The sequence below is a fragment of the Dromiciops gliroides genome, chromosome 1 (assembly GCF_019393635.1).
Source record: "Dromiciops gliroides isolate mDroGli1 chromosome 1, mDroGli1.pri, whole genome shotgun sequence".
Lineage (NCBI taxonomy): Eukaryota > Metazoa > Chordata > Mammalia > Microbiotheria > Microbiotheriidae > Dromiciops > Dromiciops gliroides.
In genome coordinates, this window is record NC_057861.1 from 552,695,462 (window position 1) to 552,717,266 (window position 21,805).

General features: G+C 40.4%; 1 protein-coding gene across 7 annotated transcripts in view; it reads right to left on the reverse strand.

The window, feature by feature from the left end:
- Positions 1-17,644: 17,644 nt before the first annotated feature.
- The window catches only part of PALM2AKAP2 (PALM2 and AKAP2 fusion), a 561,773-nt gene continuing 557,612 nt past the window's right edge, over positions 17,645-21,805 (reverse strand). For all 7 annotated transcript variants that reach the window (XM_043965514.1, XM_043965480.1, XM_043965488.1 and 4 more), the window contains one exon: positions 17,645-21,563. In XM_043965514.1, the coding sequence (XP_043821449.1) occupies positions 21,556-21,563 (8 nt within the window). In that variant the 3' untranslated portion in view covers positions 17,645-21,555. The remainder of the gene's footprint in view (positions 21,564-21,805) is intronic.

Below are 21,805 nucleotides of genomic sequence, written 5' to 3' on the forward strand. Positions count from 1 at the left end.
TTGATTCTTTTGTTGGTTTTTGTTGCTGAGAAAAGTATCAGTTTTATTTTTAAGGAGAAGTTGGAAAAGGTGGATTTCCTTATGTATAACTTAACTGGAGTCCCAGAAACTTCACTGATGCATTGTCATGGTATGAATTGATTTTATCATGGAGGTGAAAGGATTTTAAAAAATAACTCAGTTTAAAAAAAAAATTCCAGGGAGTACTAGTTCTTTGGCTCACTTTGCTTCAAAGGGTTGGAGGAGGTCTATGATTCTCTTTGGAAGTTGTACTTTTCCTTGGAAGTCCCAGGACTCTTATATGTATTTATATTTAAATATATATATATACACACACACACACACACACACACACACACACGTATATGTGGTTATATTATATATATATACATATATGTGTCTGTATGTGTGAGATATATAACACATACATATATACATATACACATACATGCATACATATACACACAGATTTATTACACACTTAGAGGTAGAATAACTCGTCTAGTTAAACCCTCTTATTTTATAGATGATGAAACTAAGGCAGCCTTCATCTTCTTATAGGACCTTCAGCCAGATTAAATTTAAAGGTGAAAAATATAACTGTCCCAGTGTCACTGAATTGTAGAGTATATGGAGGAATATGTGACAATTGGAGTGACGCCACCTGCTGGAGAGTTACTGTAGGAAAGCTCCACCATAAGGAGAAGGCATCTGAGGGCAAGCCATGTGGCTTGGAAGGTCAGTTCCTTGGTGTCAGGAAGTGACGTTTGTTCATGGGTACTGTTGATCAAAGCTACCAGCCAATTAGCTTGGAGCTGTGTGTGTGTGGAGACAGGCTGTTTCGGTTTTTGAGGAGAGGCTTCTGGGAGGAAGAAGGAAGCATTGGGTCCTTTTTGTTCCTGACCTCGCTATGGCAGGTCGGATGATGGGGTCTCTTAGAAATAGATTTTTACCTTTCTCTTTGATCATTAGATACTAATTAGATCCTCTTTAATAAATACTTAAAAGTCTAAACTCTTGTTAAAGCTTCTAATTTATTGGCAGTCGCTCATTAGCTTTTTTTAGACAGACTAGCTAGAATTTACAGACAGCAACCATTCAAATATAAGGTTTAAGAAGATTGGAAAGGAAGGAAGGGCCAGGTTATAAAGGGCTTTGAGAGAATTTTATACTTTATCCTGGAAATGACAGGAAGCCACTGGGGTTATTGAACAGTTGGGTTAGACCAATGCTTCCAATGAACTGGAGTGGGGAGAGACTTATGACAGGGAAACTAACCAGAATCTATTGTGAGGTGATCAGGACCTGCACCAAGGTGGTGGCAAGGTCCAAGGAGAGAAAGGGGTATTTATGAGAAATATATTGTCAACGGTAAAATTGACAGGCCTTAGTAACAGATTGAATGTGGCAGAGGTGGAGGGTGGGGTGAGAAAGAATGCAGACTTGAAGATGACACCTGGGTAACTGGAAAGATGTTGGCGCCTTTGACGGTGTAACCTAAGTCTCCCAAACCTTACTACATGAGAGACTTTGGGATATTTTGACTTGGGTGAGATCTAGGACTCTCTTGGTTGAGCTGTTCCTGCAATGCGAGAGTTCCTTATTCTTGTCTGGCATGTATTTTCCTTATGTATACCTTTTCTGATATAGATATATTTGCTATTGTGTAATTTAAATTTCTACAGATAGGTTCTTATCTGTCCCCCCAGTTTTGGGGGGAAACTGACTAAAATCACTGATAAACTAGTTTAGGTTTTTAAGGGTTTATTGAAAGATAGTAAAAGAAAGAGAAAGATTGAGAACAGAATTCCTATAACCTGGCAATACTAGCTTTCCTAAAACTCCCCTGTGAAGTCCTCTGAAGTCTTGTCTCCACCATGGCAATGTCTTGGAGCCCAAAGAGACCAAGCTCCCTGGGCAGTCTCTGCTCCCTCCTTCCTGTCTCCTCCCAGAAATGGGAGGTTCTTCAAGCTGATTGGTTGACTGGGCTGGAAGGTGGACAAAGTTCAAAGTTGTTAGCTTCTGAGAACCATGCTTTCTTAAGTACTCTCAAGTACCAGCCAGATGTGCTTAGAATCTAGTTAACTAGAAGTCAGCCAGTAATCCAGTCATCAGTCAGTCACCTTATCCAATTCAGTAAGTTTAAATTAATCTCCAGGTGGGCTCCTGAGTATCTGCTAAATCTCATCTATCACATTCCATTATCTTGACACACTATCAACTTGGAAAAATAGGTTTCTTTGTACCTACTATGTGTGTTCATTGTAGAACTGGAGTTTGTGGGGAGTCAAGTCTTGGATATAAAGCTTGGTTCCTTCTTTCCTAAATAATGACCAGTGATTAGAACTTTAGCTTGAACCTGAAAACCACACCTCCTACACTAACAATATTTAAGGAAACAGGCATAATTCTAGCCCAGCAGCCTCTTTCTCTGAGGAGAGCAGAGTGGCCAAGCTTCTGTCTCCAACCTCCTGCTTTCCCTCTGGGTTTCAATCAGTCCCTTGTAGAGAACGGTGGAGAGGAGAAAAAATTAATGTTACTTTTTCTGCCTCCCCTCATGGCACACAATGAAAATCCCATGTGGCATGTTGGGGACAGCTCTGCTACTACCATAATAGGGAAGTTTGGGAGGAAGGAAGGTTTTTTCAGGGCAAAGATGGTGGGTTCAATTTTAGGCATACTGAGTATTAGATATCTACTTTTAGGTAGCTATCTAGATATCATCCAGTTCTAGATGTCCAATAGTCATTTGCAAATGTAAGACTGGAGGTTGACAGAGAGGTTAGGGCTAGATAAGTAGATTAGAGACTCATTGCCATAGAGATGATAACTGAATCCAGGGGAGCTGATGAGATCACCAAGTGAAATAATAGAACCCTATGGAACACCTGGATATTGTTAGTAACTTTGGATAAAGTTTTGATTGAAAAATGAGATTGAAGCCAGACTCTTGAGCGTTAAGAAGACAGTAAGAGGAATGGAACTGGAGGTACCAACTGGAGAGAGCTTTCTCAAGGTATTTAGCCACAAAAGGGAAGAGAGATATGGGACAATAGCTAGCAGGGATGGATGGAGCCAATGAAGAAGGTTTTTTGTTGTTGTTTGGTTTTTTAGGACAGAAGGGACATGGGCATGTTTGTGGGCAAAAGGGAAGCAGCTAATAAACAGGGAGAAATTGAAGATGAGAAAGTAGGGATGATAGAGAAGACATTACGGGAGAAGACAGGATACAATGACATTACTTGTACATGTAGAGGGGCTTGCCTTGGGGAGGAGAAAGGCAACCTCTTTCATATATGGCAGAAGGCATCTGGGTGATGTGAGATGAAGAGGAAGGTAGAAGAAGGAGTTCTTAGCAAATGGCCTCCATTTTCCCAGTAAAATATGAGGGAAGGTTCTCAGCTGAAAGTGTGTGTGGATCAGGGGGGACTTGGACGGTTCGAGGTTATATAACATACATTTTAGTGGACCCGCTCAGCATGGTTTCCTGATTTTCTCCAGCTTCTTTCAGAAGCAAGTATTGGAGTGAAGGCCAGTGGATCATGAGAGTGACCCAAAGCTGAAGCTTTGGCGAAGGGCAAAATCAGTAATAAAATAAGAGGGACAAAGGACCTGAGAAGAAGACAATCTAGGGATCAAGATAGGGAAAGGAAGAGAATGTGACTGGTTTGGGGGTGATAGCCTGGGAGAGAACTGAGGGGTTCAAGAGCTGGAAGTCATGGTGTGAGGGAAGAGCCGGGCTTGGGGTTGCCAAGCAGAGAGGAAGAGGTGGAATGATAACATACTGTGGTCAGATAAAGAAATATCAGAGTTCCTGAGCATGGAAGTGGGGCATTTGTGGGCGATGGCAAGATCAAGTGTCAGGGAGGTCAGTAGACAATAGCTATCAGAATTTTGATTAGATGGTAGATATGGTTTGAATGAACCTCAAATCATTTCCCTAGTGTCAGATTAAAGATAGCAACACTTTTAAAGTATTGTTTAAGTTGGAGCCTTGCTCCAAGGCTTGAAGGGCTAAGTTAACAAGGACTTCAGTAGAACCAGAATAGAAGATACAAGGCTTCCTTTCCTACTGGACAGAGAGTGCACACTGAAGTCAGGAAGACCTGGCTTCAAGTTTCCCCACTGGCAGTGTGATTCTGGACAAATCATTTAACCTCTTTGGACTCTAAAGACTATAAGTTTCTGTAAACGTGCTGATTTTCTTTGATAGCATTTCCTCATTAGGAATTACTTAGATCAGCAAAATCACAGGTCTGGTCCAAATATATGTGTATATATACACACACATACACACATGCACATATATATAGACAGACAGCAGCTGGACTCTACTAGTAAGTCCCTAGCACTTAATCTAATTGAAGTGTTCAGTGTTGCTTGATATCCAAAGGCTTTATCTGTATTATTTAGTGTATTTTGTGTATTCTCTGTACATGTTCTATTCCCCGCCCACCCCCAGTAAAGGTAAGATCCTTGAAGGCAGAGACTATTTTATTTTCACTTTTGTATCCTTGGTGTCTAGCACATAGTAGATGCTTAATGGAATATACGAGTTGTTCAGGAGGCCTAGCATCTTTGGTATGAGGTCATGCCATGACCTTTTCAGGGCTGCTCATCCACCTTTGGTGTCCACCTTTCACCCGCTTCTCAGTTGTAGCTCCAAGAAGCTATAGCATGTGCGGCAGCCACATCCCAGTAAAACCATCTTGGCAGATGGGCTAAACCGGGTTGAACATAACCTATAGGCCACAAACCTATCGGTGAGTTAGGGGGGTGTCTACCCCAAGCATACAAAGACTTCCCCTGGTGGAATAAATGGATGAGAACAATTTGTTTAAAAAGACCATGAAGGAGGCTGCAGCAGGCACCATGGAGCTCTTAGAGCTTGGCCGTACATCAAGGATGTATCCCCGGCCAATGCCAGTCGTCTTGACTTTTGTCTTGCCACTGTACCAGGATGACTCTGGAAGAGAGAGCAAGGATGATGATTTCGTGCAATTCTGCCTCCCTTAAATCCAATTCACACACAAATCAAGCCATCATCCATGATATCATTGATCCTCTTTGAAAATGAAGTACAAACAACACAGTTGCTTAATAAACGTTTGATTGTTGATTGATTATTCAAGGGCTTGAAGCTTCAGAATCTCTTCTACATCAAAACACCCAAAAGGATATTACCATGTTGCATTTTTCATTTGAGAATTCTATTATCTCTTAATGGAGCAACCTGTACTTACCTAAGCATGGCTGCTCCCTTCCTGTTACATTATGATCTCTTGGGGACCCCATAGAGAAAGGGTTCAAGTCAAGTCAGCCTCAGGGCTGAAAGGGACATTAGAGGCCATCCAGTGCAGCCTGTACCTGACTAAGTCCTCTCCAACAACCCACCAAGTGACCATTCTGCTTTTGATGGAAGAACTTGAGAGAAGAACAACCTATGACCTCCAGGGGCAGCACATTCTATTTTTTGACATTTCTAATTGTTAGGAAGTTTTTTCTTATTTCAAGCCAAATCCACCCTCTGCAACTCAAAACCTTTTCTCCTTGTTCTGCCCTCTGGGGCCAAACCCAGCAAATCTAAGCCCTCTTCCACATGGCAGCCTTTCAGATATTTGAAGTCGATTACTCTATTGCCCCCAAGTCTTCTTTCCTCCAGGCTATACCCCACCCCCAATCCTCTAATCATTTTGTACAAAGCCCAGGACCTAAGTAATACTTAGTAACTGCCTGTAACACTTACTAGCTGTGTGACCATGGGCAAGCCACTTTCAACCTCAGTTTCTTAATCCGTAAAATGGGGTTAATACTTGTAGTACCTGCCTCAAAGAGCTATTATGAGGGTCCACCAAGATAATGTATGTAAAATACTTTGCTGATTATCCTTACCATCATCATTTTTAGAATTATCTCAAGGCCCTCCACCATTCTGGTCATTTCCTTTCTCCAACATATCTACCTCCTTCCTAAAATGTGGTGTCCAGAATTGAAAGTGATATTCCCTAAGTGGGTCTGACCAGGGTGGAGAACTTTACCTTCCACATGCCTCTCAAGATTGCATTACCTTTTTCAGCTGTCATATCACACCGGTGATCCTTACTGAGCAATTTTTTTCTATTCTATGCTAATGTACCCACCTAACATCTGAAGACACTAGTAACAAACATTATTAGATAGATCTCATTCAACAGGTTCCTTCACATATTAAAGATTTGGCAATTTACGCTCTGGTATCTGTCACTTGCAATCACAGCATCCTGGACTTGAAAGAAATCTTGAAGGAATTTCATCTAACATTTACCTTCCTTAAGCTAGACCACAACTACAGTAAAGCTAAAATATGGTTGAATTGACTGCTTTCTAAATCGGTGCTTCCTAGCATCAAGTTGATGGCACATTCTTATCAGTCTATACAAACATTTTCTACTGAAGGGTCTTACTTAATTAAAAAGTTATTGATACCTTTTGTTTTAAAATCACCTTAATTCCTGGATATATCCCTTTCCCCAAACCCTAACCATCAAGCTATCCTGTGTAAGAAGGAGAGAGAGGGAGTGAGTCACAGTCACAGAGAGTCACAGAGACAGAGACAGATGAGGGAGGGGAAGAAGGAGAGGGCAAAGGAAAGGAGTTTACTAAAACTAACTATGCAGCAATTGGGTCTAACTCTAGATGTAATGTTCCATAGCCATAGTTTTCTACCTCCGCATCAAAGGAAGGAAGATGGTTTTCTCAACCTTTATCCAGTGTTTTCATTCTTTTTTGGTTCTATTTACATTACTATAATTATTATGTGCATTGTTTCCTGGTTGGCTTATTTTACTCTCTGTTTCTTCATATAAATCTTTCCCATGATCTCTTGAATGCATCATTCTTGCACCATAGATACATTGCATTATATAGAATGACTACAACTTATTTAGCTACTCTCCAATTCATTTGCAGTTCTTTGCTACCACCAAAAAACAGTGCTATGAATATATTAATGTTTCTGGGACCTTTCTCTCTGTCTTTGACCTCCTAGTGGTAAAGACATAGCAGTGGGCTGTCTGGGTCAAAGAGTATGAATATTTTAGTTATTTTAAAGCATAATTCCAAATTGTTTTCCAGAATGGTTGGACCAATCCACAGCTCTGAGAGTGTATTGTCTGAGTGTACTGTCTTTCTGCAGTCCCTCTAACACTGCCTATTCCTATCTTGTGATCTTTGTCAATTTGATGGCTGTGAATTGAGACAACGGGCTTGTCTTGATTTTCAAGTCTCTTATTATTAGTGATTTAGAGCATTCTTTCATATGGTTGTTAATAGTTTGCAAATCTTTTGAGTACTGTTTATTCATAGCCTTTAACTACCTATCTACTGCCATCTTCCTTACTTTTTGTTGTTTATCGTTTTTATTTTTAATTTTTTTTTAGGCAATTGGGGTTAAATGACTTGCCCAGAGTCACACTCAGGTCCTCCTGAATCCACCTAGCTGTCCCTAGTTTGTTTATTTTTAAAGACTAAGTTGTTTGTTTATTTTTAAAGACTAAGTCTTGGGGCAGCTAGGTGGCGCAGTGGATAGAGCACCAGCCCTGGATTCAGGAGGACCTGAGTTCAAATCTGGCCTCAGACCCTTGACACTTACAAGCTGGGTGACCCCGGGCAAGTCACTTAACCCCAATTGCCTCACCAAAAAATAAATAAATAAATAAAATAAAGGAAAAAAAATAAACAGGGAACAGTTAGGTGGCACAGTGGATAAAGCACCGGCCCTGGATTCAGGAGGACCTGAGTTTAAATCCAGCTTTCAGACACTTGACACTTACTAGCAGTGTGACCCTGGGCAAGTCACTTAATGCTCATTGCCCTGCAAAAAAAATAAAATAAAATACTGTCTTCCTATTTTATCCATTATGGATATACAGGAAATTATCCTGTACTTCCTATAGAGCTCTGACCTGCTCTTGTTTCCTACCTACCCGGGCCAATTTATCCCTCCTTACTAGGTAATGTAGTTCCCCTCTCACTTTTTCTACATTCCTCCAGGGATTTACTATAAAGATGCTGAACCTAGTGCAGACACCCATCAATGTAGCCCACCAAAGCTCAGAACGCCCACGTGGGCTCAAAAGATCAGCCAGCTTCAACTTCCCTGTGTCAGAGGTTACAGATGTGGGTTACTGTACTATGTTTTCCCTCCCTCAAAAATAAAAATGAAACAACAAAAAAAATTCTGATTCTTCCTTGCCCCCTCCACCTCTGGTTCCCTACTTTTTGCTATTGTCCTGTCCCCTGCTTTCTGATTTGCTGAGAAACATTGTACCCGGGCTGTGAAAGGCTGAGCTGGTATGCAGAAGAATCTAATTTGCCCCATTGGTTGAGAACTAAGATCTTTTACTGATGCCCCAAATAGCTTCATTTGGGAAGCGTTGTTTTAAATCACTGGAATCCAACATTTCTTTGTCATTCAGCCTCATGTCAGGTTGCTCAGTATGGCTTTCAGGTGGCCCCATCTCAGGATGGGAAAGGTCAGAGAATCACCCTCCAATGGTGCCCAGGAATGAGGAAAACTAGGAAAATTGGCTGATTTGTGAATAACATTGTTGTCCTCTAGATGTCACTATTCCACTGTGGAAAGTGACAAAAATCATTCTAAGGAATCCTGGATTAGGGACTGCTCCCAAGTAGCTTTTCACTAAAAAGAGAGAGGGAGCTTCCTATGGTTCCAAAGGGTCTTTGCAGTTGTGTTGTTTTCCTTCCTCATTGGTTGCTTTACAAATTAACAGGGTTTTACTTCCTTGTTCTGAGTCTCCATTGTCTCTACCCACTTAACTATCTGTGCAAGTCACTTTATGCCCCCTGGGCCTCAGTTTCCTCATCTGTAAAATGAAGGGATTGGACTAGATGGCCTCTGAAGTTCCTTTCAGGTCTAGGCCTATGATCCTACTCCATCAACAAGTCTGGTCAGCCAGGTCTTTAAAAGTACTTATAACACATCTCTATATAGAACCATAGACGAACCAAATGAGTCCTTGTATGGCTTCCTTTTCTCTTTCTTTCTTTCCTTCTTTCTCTCTCTCTCTCTCTCTCTCTCTCTCTCTCTCTCTCTCTCTCTCTCTCTCTCTCTCTCTCTCTCTCTCTCTCTCTCTCTCTTTCTCTTTCTGTGAGGCAATTGAGGTTAAGTGACTTGCCCAGGATCACACAGCTAGTTAAGTGTTAAGTGTCTGAGGCTGAATTTGAACTCAGGTCCTCCTGACTCCAGGGCTGGTGCTCTATCCACATTGCCCCACCTAGCTGCCCCCTTGTATGGCTTCCTACATGGTTTGGTCCCTTAGATCCTGACTTGTGGTATTCTTTGCCTGGAATACCATTCAACAATTTAATACTTTTGCTGTGGTGGGAAGTACACACACACACACACACACACACACACACACACACACACACACTACCAGTTGGAGCAAACTTTATAGATGCTTCCTTACAGTTCATCTAAAATCTTCATGCTGAAGCCAACTCTTTTCTTTCTTTGGTACCCAGTGAAAATAGCTCTTCCAGTTGGCTCAAGGCCATCACAGGCATCGGGTTCATTAAACCGCTCCTTAGCCAGTTCTCTTTATTGTTTATAATCATATTTGCCTTCTCAAGGTTCACAAAAGGATTTCCTTACTACACTATGAGTTAGATTGTACAAGTTTTATTGTCTTCATTTTTCAGATGGAGAAGCTGAGTGAGGTTCTGAGGATAATGACCTACCTAAGGCATTAATTAGCCAGGATTAGAACTCAAATCCTCTCATTCCAAGATCAATGTTTTCTCCTTCTGAATGGATTAACTTAGGTTATTTAACTCTTGCACAGAGATCTAATTTTCCCATTTTTTTTTTTGCCACATGTAATGCAATTTAATCTAAAAAAAAATTGTTAAACGTCCACTATGTGTAAGACACCGTGCTAGTGGTGCTAGGGATATAAAGCCAAAAGCAGTATAAGAAATTTACTCTTTAAATAAGTACAAAGTAATTGAGGATGATACAAACAACCTGGGGAGGGGAAGACACTAGGAAACCGAACCTTGGAAGGAGTTAGGAATTCAAAGGCATAAAGGTAAGGAGGAAGGGAATTCCAGGCATGAGGGATAGCCAGGTAGAAAATGAAATACTGAGTTCTTGGAAGGAAGAGAAAATTCACAGCTGGGAGAATCAGGAAAGCCTTTAAAGAGAAGGTAGATACATGAACCTTTAAGAAATCCAAGGATTCAGGGGGCAGCTAGGTAGTGCAGTGGGTGAAGGATTGGCCCTGGATTCGGGAGGACCTGAGTTCAAATCTGGCCTCAGACACTTGACACTTACTAGCTGTGTGACCCTGGACAAGTCATTTAACCCTCATTGCCCTGCCCCCCCCCCAAAAAAAATCCAAGATTTCTGAAAGACAGAGAAAAAAGAGGGGCTACATTCCAGGCATGAAGGCAGAAGATGGCATGTCAAATTCAAGGAATAGTTAGACCAGTTGGGCTACAATATATAGAGAGAGTGAATGAAAGCAAGTAATAGAAAGTGGGGCTGGAAAGGTAGATTGGAACCAGATTGTGGAGGATTTTATATTTGAAGCTGAGGAGTCTGTATTGTATTTTACCCTAGAAGCAATAGGGAACTGCTGAAGATGCCTTAAGGAAGACTCTTTTGGCAGCTTTCTGTAGGATGCATTGAAGAAGGGAGAGAGTAGATGCAGGAAGATCAATTATAGTAGTCTAAGCAAGAAGCAATGGAGGCTCAATCAAAGATGGTAATCATGTGAGTGGTGAGATGGAGTTCCATATGAAAGATGTTGTGGAAGAAGAACCATCCAGATTTGACAGGACAAGATGATGGTGGGGAGAGTTACCTGGGATGATCAACTCTGGTAGTTTTCCAATCAAAAGAGTGGAAATACCTAGAACTCGGGAGAATTTGTTTTTTGACTTTTTTTTAATTGGGGGGGCGGGGGGGGGGGCAATGAAGGTTAAGTGACTTGCCCAGGGTCACACAGCTAGTAAGTGTCAAGTGTCTGAGGCCAGATTTGAACTCAGGTCTTCCTGAATCCAGGGCCGGTGTTTTATCCACTGTGCTATCTAGCTGCCCCCTGAGAATTTGTTTTTGAACACAGAAACAGTAACACATTAGGACCATATTTAAGTCCTATGTAGACATTATGTGGATGTGTAGACAATGTGTGAAATCCAGGATGACTCCAAGAATAGAAACCTCGATGACTTGGAGGATTGTAATGACAGCAAGAGCAATAAAGCAGTTTGGAAGGGCAGAATTAACAAAATAAAATAAAACAAAGATAAAATTGTGTTCTATTTAGGATATGTAGAGTTTGAGATGCTAATGGGATGTCCAGATTAAAAATGTTGGTGATAGGGGCAGCCAGGTGGCACAGTGGATAGAGCACCGGCCTTGGAGTCAGGAGTACCTGAGTTCAAATCTGGCCTCAGACACTCAACACTTACTAGTTGTGTGACCCTGGGCAAGTCACTTAACCCCAATTGCCTCACTAAAAAAAAAAAGTTGGTGATACAGGATAGGGGTACAGGAGAAAGGGGGCAGCTAGGTGGCACACTGGGTTGGGAACCAGGAATACCCATCTTCCTGAGTTCAAACTGGCCTCAGACATTTCCTAGCTGTGTGACCCTGTGCAAATCACTTAATGATGTTTGCCTCACTTTACTCGTCTATAAAATGAGCTGGAGAAGGAAATGGCAAACCACTCCAGTATCTTCGCTACAAAAACCCCAAATGGGGTCACAGAGAGTTGGACACAACTGAAATGATTGAATAATGACGACACAAGAGAAAGATTGAGACTTGCCATGTAGATATGGGAATCACCTACACAGATATAATTGAACGCATGCCTGGGAACTGATGGGATTATTAAGGGAGAGTGTAGGGTTAATAAAGAGGACCTGCAACTGAGTTTTTGAGGACAACCATTTTTAGGGGCAGGAGATGGATGATAATCTAGTAAAAGATTAAAAATTACTAGGAACAGTGAGAAGAGAGACTATATGAGGTAGTCAACACTGTCAAGAGCTATCAAGAGCTCAAAAAGAATGAAATCTCAGAGAAAGCCATTGAATTTAGTAGTTAAGAGGTCACAGGTAATCCCAGAGGAAACAATTTCAGTTGAGTTGTGGGTGTGGAAAATTGATTTTAGGTGTTGAAACTGGGTAAGGAGGTGAAGGCAGCCAGGGTGTACAATTTTGTCTGGCCTCAGTTTTTTCAATCAAGTCTATATATTTTATCACCTTGGTCTAACAGAAGTTACTTGAGAGCAGGTTCTGTTTGGTTCCTGTCTTTGTATCTCCAGTGCTTATCACAGTTCTTGGCATGTTTTTGTTCATGTGTTGATTGTGGACCAGATTTCATTGGTACAGCGAATTCCTAATGAGGAAACTTCTTCCAATGATGCTAATTGACTCCTGCTTTGCAATGTAATCTTTTTTTTTTTTTTTTGTGGGGCAATGGGGGTTAAGTGACTTGTCCAGGGTCACACAGCTAGTAAGTATCAAGTGTCTGAGGCTGGATTTGAACTCAGGTACTCCTGAGTCCAGGGCCGGTGCTTTATCCACTGTGCCACCTAGCTGCCCCCAATTTTTTAAATTTAATTTAATTTTTTTGTTGCAATGTAATCTTAAGAGAGTGGCACAGGGTACCGAGGGGTTAAAGTCCATGATTTGGACAGGGTAGCCAGGATGTCTTAGAGCTAGGACTCGACTCAGATCTTCCTGACTTGGAAGATAAGTTTCAGTTCTCCAGGAAGCCTTAGTTCTGGCACATTGTAATGGTTAAATTGAATTGAATTGATGTGAGGCCATCTGCTGAAAGTGAAAGGTGTGAAGAAGTCCCATGATAATCATTCACAGAACCACTTGAGTGAGTGTGACACCATCAGTTGGGAAAGAATGAAAGTTTTGCTATCTAGATTAGCTCAGTAACACCAATTCACATTGGACTTGTTTGGCACAGTGGCACCATCTCCAGTGGCATTTGGGGAACTGGATGGGATGATGGCAGTGGCCCAGGGTTGAAGGATCACTGGGTATGAATGGTAGTGGTACAAGGTGCCAGAGGACTCAAGGGTGGAAAACAAATATATTATTTAATCATGATCATATATATGGCTCTAAAGTTTGCAAGGAGCTTTGCCTATATTATCTCATTTATTCCTTAAAACAATATGGGAAGTAGGTGCAATTTGTGTCGTTTGTCCGTTCTTGAGGAGGATCATGACATCAGGAGATGATGTCATGACTTCCAGTGAATTGGATTTAAGTGAGGGAGGGCTATAAGACCTTAGCTTAAAAAAGCCAACGTCTCCCACTGAATCCAGGGCCATCTCTAGTCAACCTGATGTATATCTCGCTACTGGTCCCAGATGGCTCTAGAGGAGAGGGTGAGGCTGGTGACTTTGCACAGCCCTCCCTCACTTAGATCTAATTCCGTGCAAGTCATGACATCACCCCCGATGTCATGGTCCTCTTTCAGAATGAAAAACTAACAACAAGGGTGCTGATTTATAAAGGAGAAAACTGAGGCTTTGAGAGATTAGTTTGCTTACCTGGTGACAGAGCTAGTAAATATCTAGAGCAGAACTCAAACTAGGATCTCCCAGATTTCAAGTTCAGTATTCTATCCATTACACCATGCTATCTTACTAGCACTAGTTAGCCATAGGGTTGAGACTGGTGCAGGGGAGGATGAAATGGGAAAATAGAGTTATGGAGGGACTGAGGGTCACAGAACAACTGAAGAATAGTATTAGGAGGGGGCAAGAGGGACGGAAGTCATAAAGGAAATTAGGATGACAAAGATTTTCAAAGTTTGAAATCCTGCATGGGGGGAATAGCGCAGGGAAAGTGATCCTTGTGGGTGAATGGATGGTTAAAGTAGAATGAACTAGGTTATGGGAGTTGAGGTTGTTGAATTGGGAGGCTAGGACCTTCAGAGGCCTCACTATGGTACTGAAATCCCCAAGGATGAGGTAAGGGTTGGAGTAGAGAGGGAGTTGGCCAACTATTCACTGAAGAGGCAGCTGCTCCCCCGACTCCCAGCACTAAAACGTGACAAGAATCTGAGCACAATAGATGGGAAGGGCAGAGAAAATGGACTAAAGGAAAGGCAGGGTTGAGGCGGATACGGATGAAAGCTTGGTAAAACTTGACTTCTCAGGATGGCAATCAGCGAATGGAGAAAGGACTCTCATATGGAGAAAGGCCCCTTACTCCCTGACAGAATGGGGACATCACCAGTGTAAAGGTGCTGGTCATCTGCTTTCATAGTTTCTCTCCCCAAAACAGGAGAGATGTAGCTGGTGGGAAGAGGTGGCACGGTGCTCTGGCTAGGCTTGTGTGTCAACAAACATCTGATGATTAGGTCCTGATGGGGCTGGACTCACACTCAGCTCGTTCCTTAACCTTATACCAAGAAGACGGAATGAAACCACCTCCACAACACTCCCCACCCCGCCTCCCCGCCCAAGAAAACAAGCAGTCTGCTTTTTGCCCCTTGGGTGCTGAGGCTTGGGATTGCTCACGGACAGGTACCCTGTCTTGTCAGGGTCCTCTATTACCTCTGACTCTGAGGCTCACAATGAAACAAATTCTAGGTCAAGATTAATCATTTTTGATTCCTGGACAGCTTTGACAGTCTAGTGAAACCTAATGGGCCCCTTCTCAGGATATTTTTAAATGAATACAATATAAGGGAGAAGTTTATGAAGGAATCTAACTATATTGAATTAGTTATCAAAATGTATGTTTTAGGAGCAGCTAGGTGGTGCTCAGTGGATAAAGCAATGGTCCTGGATTCAGGAGGACCCGAGTTCAAATCAGCTTACTAGCTGTGTGACCCTGGGCTAGTCACTTAACCCACATTGCTCACCCCACCCCCCAGCAAAATGTATTTCAAATAAAGTTCTTGGTCCCAGCTTAAGAACCCCTGCTCTAGTCTGTTATAGAAAGTCCTAAGGACTTGACTCCTTATCACCTGGGGGCATTTTTTAAACACTATCTTTGAACTTTCTCCTGAATCCTTTCTCAAGTCACTTTTTTGGGGGGGAGTGGAGGGTGGGAAGGTGTGGAACTGTTACAGAGGATTCTGGTCAGGCCTGCCCACTAGTGAAGATTACTTCATAGCTATTATAGATAGGTGTGTTTCACATTAGGAAATGTACCATGCTAAAAAAGTACACATCACAATTTGTCAAAGGACTATTAAAATGAACAATCTTCCCACTGATTTATATTATCATTTCAGAGAAGTTAATTCACTGACTTTACCAACAGTTCATCATGTCCTGGGGCTTTAGAAAATAGCTAATTACAACAAAATACTTAAATGTTCAATATGCTAATGTGCCCTGGGCCACAGGTAAGTGGTGCAGAGGATAGAGGGCCAGGCCTAGAGTCAAGAAGACAGGAATTCAAATCCAGCCTCATTTGACACTTACTAGCTGTGTGACCCTGAGCAAGTCACTTAACCTTCATTACCCCCCCAATATATGCATATATAAAAATTTATATAAATATATATATATAAATTATATAGCACTTAAGTTCTCATTTATATATGTGTGTGTGTATGTATATACATATGTGCATAAATATAAACATCCAGCCTCGGGTATTTACTAGCTGTGTGACCCTGGCAAGTGACTTAACCGTGTTTGCCTCAGTTTCTGCATCTGTTAAATGAGCTGGAGAAGGAAATGGCAAACCATTCCAGTATCTTTGCCAAGAAAACCCCAAAAGGGGGTCAGGAAAAGTAGGACACCCGAAAAGACCAAATAGCAAAAGCCCTGTGCTGGGGTGTGTTCACTTGGAAAACAAAACCATTAATCCTAGCAGTATCTGTTTGTAGAGATGTACATAATCCAACCCATTTATTTTCCTGATAATTCAATCAAAAACCATTAATTAATGATCAATAGCTCATGCTAGGTATTGGAAGATATTTTAGAATGTCTCGTGTGCTTAGATTATATCACCATGTTTGTGTGTATCTGTCAAACCGGGTATGAGAGGTGTAAGAACTGGCTTTATTATTTCACTTGGTATAAGAAACTCATTGAGGAAAAAACTCCATTAGGTAATTTGCCCAGTCACGACTGAACATGTTTTCTTGGCTCTTGAGACTGATTTTCTATTCACTACACCATGCAGTCCCTAAAGTGGGCCATATTATTTATCTACTTTAGCACCATATAGACTTTAAAAATTAGAATACTAAATGATTAATTCATTTTATTTTGTTCACATTGGCTTTGGCCTCCTTGGGTTATAAACAGGAACTAAAAGTCACTTAGTTAATAAGTTAACTAATTCTTAGCTAATTTTCTCACTTAAACCTTCACAAAATAGGCCTCATTCCCAAATCAAGTAACTTCCAGTTCATCAGTCTGGATTACCGCTGGAATTGGACCTCAGAGGCTCACATCAGACACAGGAGGCCTATGGCAGCAAAGAATCAGTGTTAAATGTCACACTTGCTCAAATTCTCCTGGAATCATAAGAATTTAAGTACTTCCTACCATGTGTTTGGCACCGGAGATACCAATACAAACTTCAGGGGCCATTTCATAAGCATTCAAACTTCTCTTAAGCCAGGAGTTCCAACAACAATACCAAATCTCATGAAATTTTGAAGAAAGGAAAAATGGCATCAAGTTATCACATCCTTAGTCAATTTCCATTAACACTTTTATTAATGGGTATTTGAACTATTTAGAAATAAAAGCATGACTTCATAAATCCTCCACAGGACAAGTTTCACCATAAAAGCTAGCAAGGTTTGTAGTATGTAGAAGGCCCAAATAAATGCCAAGTGATTTATTTAATTCAGGAAAGGTATGGTTCTCATATCGCTTAGCAAGTATAAACCAACTCCAATGAACTAGTTACACTATCACATTTTATATTTTGTGTCTTCAAACTGCCAGCTTTGAATTGATTTAATTTTTGTCTTCCCTTCCCCAAGTGCCAGATCCATAGCAGGCCCTTAATGATGATTCGTTTTAATTCAGGCAAATAAGGCAGGCATCCCACATTTAGGATATTTTCTAAGGGGGAATCCCAGTGGAAAACAAGTCACAAAATATTTCCAACCACCATACCCTGCCCCCTTACAGAATGTCAGTCTCTCCAACATTTTCTCTGCATTGTTTTTTGTTTTTTTCCTTGACTGTTTTCCTTTGTTTCAGGGGAGATTTATTTTAGTGTTGGGGAGGAGGGAGGGTGAGAGGAAAGGATGGAATGAATCAGGTGATTATTATGGGATGAAAACAAAAGGCAACATACACCCCCAAAAAGGAGGTAGGCGGCTATATACTCTGACGGGATTCCCAGGCTTTCCCCAAACCAGTAGAGGGCATGGAAAATGGTTTACTCTGGGAGCCATGCTCTCTTCTTGACGAACTCACACTTCATATGGATGCACTCAAGTTGGGACATTTCATGGATGACATGTGATAAAGGGCATTTCATCCTCAAAGCCTGCTGTTACCTAATTGCCTTCCTTTAGGTTTCGTTTCTGCCACTGGGTACATCTTCTCTGGGCCAAAGTCAGTGACTGAGATTTAAACAGCAGTCATTTATAGAAACACAACACAGGCTTTGGTTTTAATGAGAAAATAATCATATACTTGCATTGTATGTCTCACAGTCACTATAAAACAGAAGCAGAATAATTACATTTAAGAGGTTAACATACACAGAAAGCCAGGTATACAGTATGATTGACAGGTCATAGCCAACCGCTCATGGCTGTTTTGTTGAACAAAAGTATTGTTCTTTTTCTTTTCTTTTCTTTTTAATGTAATATGAATCAAGAGCAAGACAAAAATCAAAGTTTGGCAGCTCCATGAACAGTTCAGGAAATTAGTGCTGTAACCAAAACTGGATATATTTACTGATTAATGCTGAAGATATTATTTTCCCCAATGCAATTTCATTACATCTATCTTTTGGCTGGAGAAAGGTTTTATTTTTCCACAGAGATAGCATTAACTTTGTAATAGTATTCCTTCTTTGAATTTCATATATATGTATGTGTGTGCATATGGATACATACATGTATGTATATATATATATATATATACATACATACTATATATACTACATATATATATGGACACCTACGTGAGAACATGCAAGTGATACTGACAAGGAAAGTAAACTGCATAGCTTGATCCAAGGGGCACACAAGCCCATTCCTCCTGCTGTGAACAAAATCTTGTTTCCATAATTTCTGGATGAAAAAACAAAAGGTGAAGAGGCAAGAGTCCCATCTTGTCCCATCAACAACTGAACTGATGGCCCACCAGGGGATTCAGTTTTTAAGTGACTTGTTTTAGGGTCACAACAAAGGCAGGATTTGAACTCAGGTTCTCAGATTCCAAAATCTGTGTTCTTTCCACTGTGTGCTTGGAGGGGGAGAGGAAAAGACTGCTTTGATTTCATCAACAATACAAATATTCTATATACTTGAGTATTTTTCTGTGGGTATTTAGGGAAAAGATATGAGTTTGGGGTGGGGAAGGGACAGCAAGCAATTCTTATCCTTTTCACTTGAAAAAGTAAAATAATTTCTCTTCCTCAGTGACCAAATCTCCCCCTGGGGTTCTTACTGATGGAGTCTAGTCTGGAGCTATGCAAACAACAGGTGCTCAAGAATGCTTAATTGCAAAATGAATAAACATTTTGGAAAATCCAGATGCTCTAAGGGAAATCTAATTTGCAGTCCTCCCAGAAAGGATATTTTGGGGTGAGGAAAGAGAACAAATAGCCAAAAATGCAGCACTCTTAGATTAGAATAAATGCTGGATGAGGAATCAGGAACTTGAGATTCAAATTATGAACTATTTGGTGTGACTCTGGGCAAGCCATTTTAGCCTCAGTTTTCTAATCCATCAAAGGAAAGTATTAGCCTAGATGACTTCCTCGTTTCCTTGTAGCAATAAAACTCTGTGGCCCTTAGAACAAGAAATGTCTTCTGAAGGATTTCAGTCTGTTAATGCAAACCCAGATACATTAGGTCTGTTTAGAAGCTTACCCTTCTACCTGTATATTTTCTCAAAAATAGTCTGAATGTGTGCAAAGGTTCTTTAAAAAAAAGAAAGAAAAAAAAAAACACCACAAAAAAATCCAAAAATTCAACTCAAGCTCAAGCCAGTCTTAAAAACATCCAATAGGTGCCTAATTGCTACACTTTGGAATTGTTTGCTGATTTCTATGGACAATGTAGGACTCAAAGAGATTTCACTTTATTACTCATAGAAAACAAAACAATACAAAATCCACAGGTCCAGATACATCAGGTTAACAGCAGGTGCAATTTTTGGTTCACATTTCTAAAAATTGGCTTCAAACAGACAGCTCTTTGGCAGTCTACTATTTCTATCCCCTTTGCTAATACCACTTTTGCTTACATCCCCCCCCCTTTCCCCCCATGTCAACACTTATAATATCTACTAAAAAAAAATGCATTGTGGAATTTACCATATGCTTTAAGTGGAAACTGCTCCCTTAGAGCAACACACATCATATCATGTGACATACCAGGAACAATGTAGGAGTGAATTTTAGTGAGACTAAATTTAAGTATTGCCTTAAAAAAATAAAAATACTAGTTATGAAGAAAAGGAAGCAGGTTATTGTTTCCTCACTGTCAGATTAAAAAAAATTCTCCAGATATTATGGCACCCAATTATAGAATATCATCATTATATTGCTTTAAATGAAATAGAGTAAAACCAGCATCCTCTAGTCTATCTATGAATACAATGCACAAGAATAAATATCACAATCCTTTTCCTAAATGTCAATTTACAAAACTGCCTCAAAACATTGCAATTGGGCCTCATGCAAATACCATGTTGGGTCAATTTAATATTACAAATACTGCCTCAACTCAGTGCCTTTATATTCCTTTTCATAAAAAAGAAATTCTCAATCACTGAGCAAACAGCTCAGGAGAAAATAATTTTACAATCCTAAACCAAGGTCATTCTGGAATTTTAACACACACACACACACACACCCCTGTATACAAGTGCACATATTACATTTTATACATGTGCACACACACACACACACATTTTAGTATTTGTAGCTGACTCCAATCTTTCAAAGTCCTATTTTTATTTGTTTCCATATATCATTCTGAAAAACACTGGCTGAACAGCAAAAATAACCTTTCTCCCTCTCCTTCTTTCTCCTTTCCTCCTTCTTCTTTTCTCTACTTCCAAGACCTCTCAAATTTTTTCATGTTCTGAAAATCCAAAGATTTCCATTTCTCACACTCTTCAAGGCCTGCTTTAGCATTACAAAATATAGTTATAAACACAGCTATTTTCTCCTTGGTTCATACATCTAAGTCAAAATGTGCCCTTCTTTGTTTTCAATTATTGCCACTCTAAAAACTAGATTTATTCTCCCACCCCTAAACTTTCTGAATCATTTGCTTAATGTGTAAAGACTGTACACAAATACGGCCCTCTTCCCATCATAAAAATACTTGTTGCCCACTAAATACAGATTTTGATATTAAGAAACGTAATTGTGTAAATATGTTCTCAGGAACTGGAGACCATGTGATATTACAAGCAGACAGCATACTAAAGCTAAAATAATTCATTTGTGTTGGCTCCCCTCCCTGCCACTCTTCAACCTCCTAATCTAAAAGAGATTGTGTTTGTAATACAAAAAAATACTTTATTAAGTTGACTGATTGTTGTAACATGTGGATTGTACATTTTGCAGTGATAATTCCTGATTTTAAAAAGTTAAATTAAGAGAAAGAGAGTAACTTTACCTCTCCTTTGAAAAATTCTTAAAAAAAAAAAAATACCATCCTATTTATGGCTGTTGAGTAACTGGGGTGATCATGATGTTCCTAGCACGGCATGGGGAATGGGGACATGGAACTGTAGGAGGATCCAAAGAATACCATGTGCCTTGCTAAATTGCTTCTGCACAAGATGTGTTCTTTTGATAGAGCCCACCACGGACTGCTTGCTCTTCCATAGCACAAAGCTAGGCAGGGAGTCCTGTTGGAAGGGAGCACATTGATGTGCTCAGGTTTCTACCATTTGTAATTGCTTAGACCTTCAATGGTTACTTGCCGGAGGCACCACAGCTGTTGCTGTTCTTACTGATGGTGGCGATATCCCCCTTTTGGATAGACCCAATAAGTCACAGAAATCCTCTCTTGCTCTCTTTCCCCCTTGGGGTATGCTGAGAGTTCAGTAGATGAGTTTCCATTTTGTTTTAAGTTTCCTCCCAAATATATTTATTGCAGTGTTTCTGGTCTAAATCACTGAGCTTGTTTACTCAATAAATATTTCATTAAAAAGGTTTACTTTCTTTTTTCTTTTTTCTTTTTTTTTTTTTTGGTTTCTTCTTGTTCCATGCACCAAAGGAACTTGGTCGGGAAATGTTTATTCGTCGTCCTCCTCTTCCCGGTTGGCATATATTCCTGCTTCCCAACGCAAGGCTAGTGCACTCTTCCGGCGATTCACCCGGGTTGCCTCAAGGACCTAAAGAAAGGGAGAAAAACCAAATTTTCATGATCAAGGGTTCTATATAGACATTATCCTATCCCCTCAGTATTTTCCCTTTCTCCCTCCCTTAAGTTTGGTCTGAAATCTTGTGTCATCAGCAGCACCACAGAGGCCAAATGAACAAGTTTAATGACAACATGGACTTTTTTCAGGTAGAAGGTAAGATGGATCTAGTATTATTTTGGGAGATGAGTCAATATGCCTTGTGTCCTGTGATT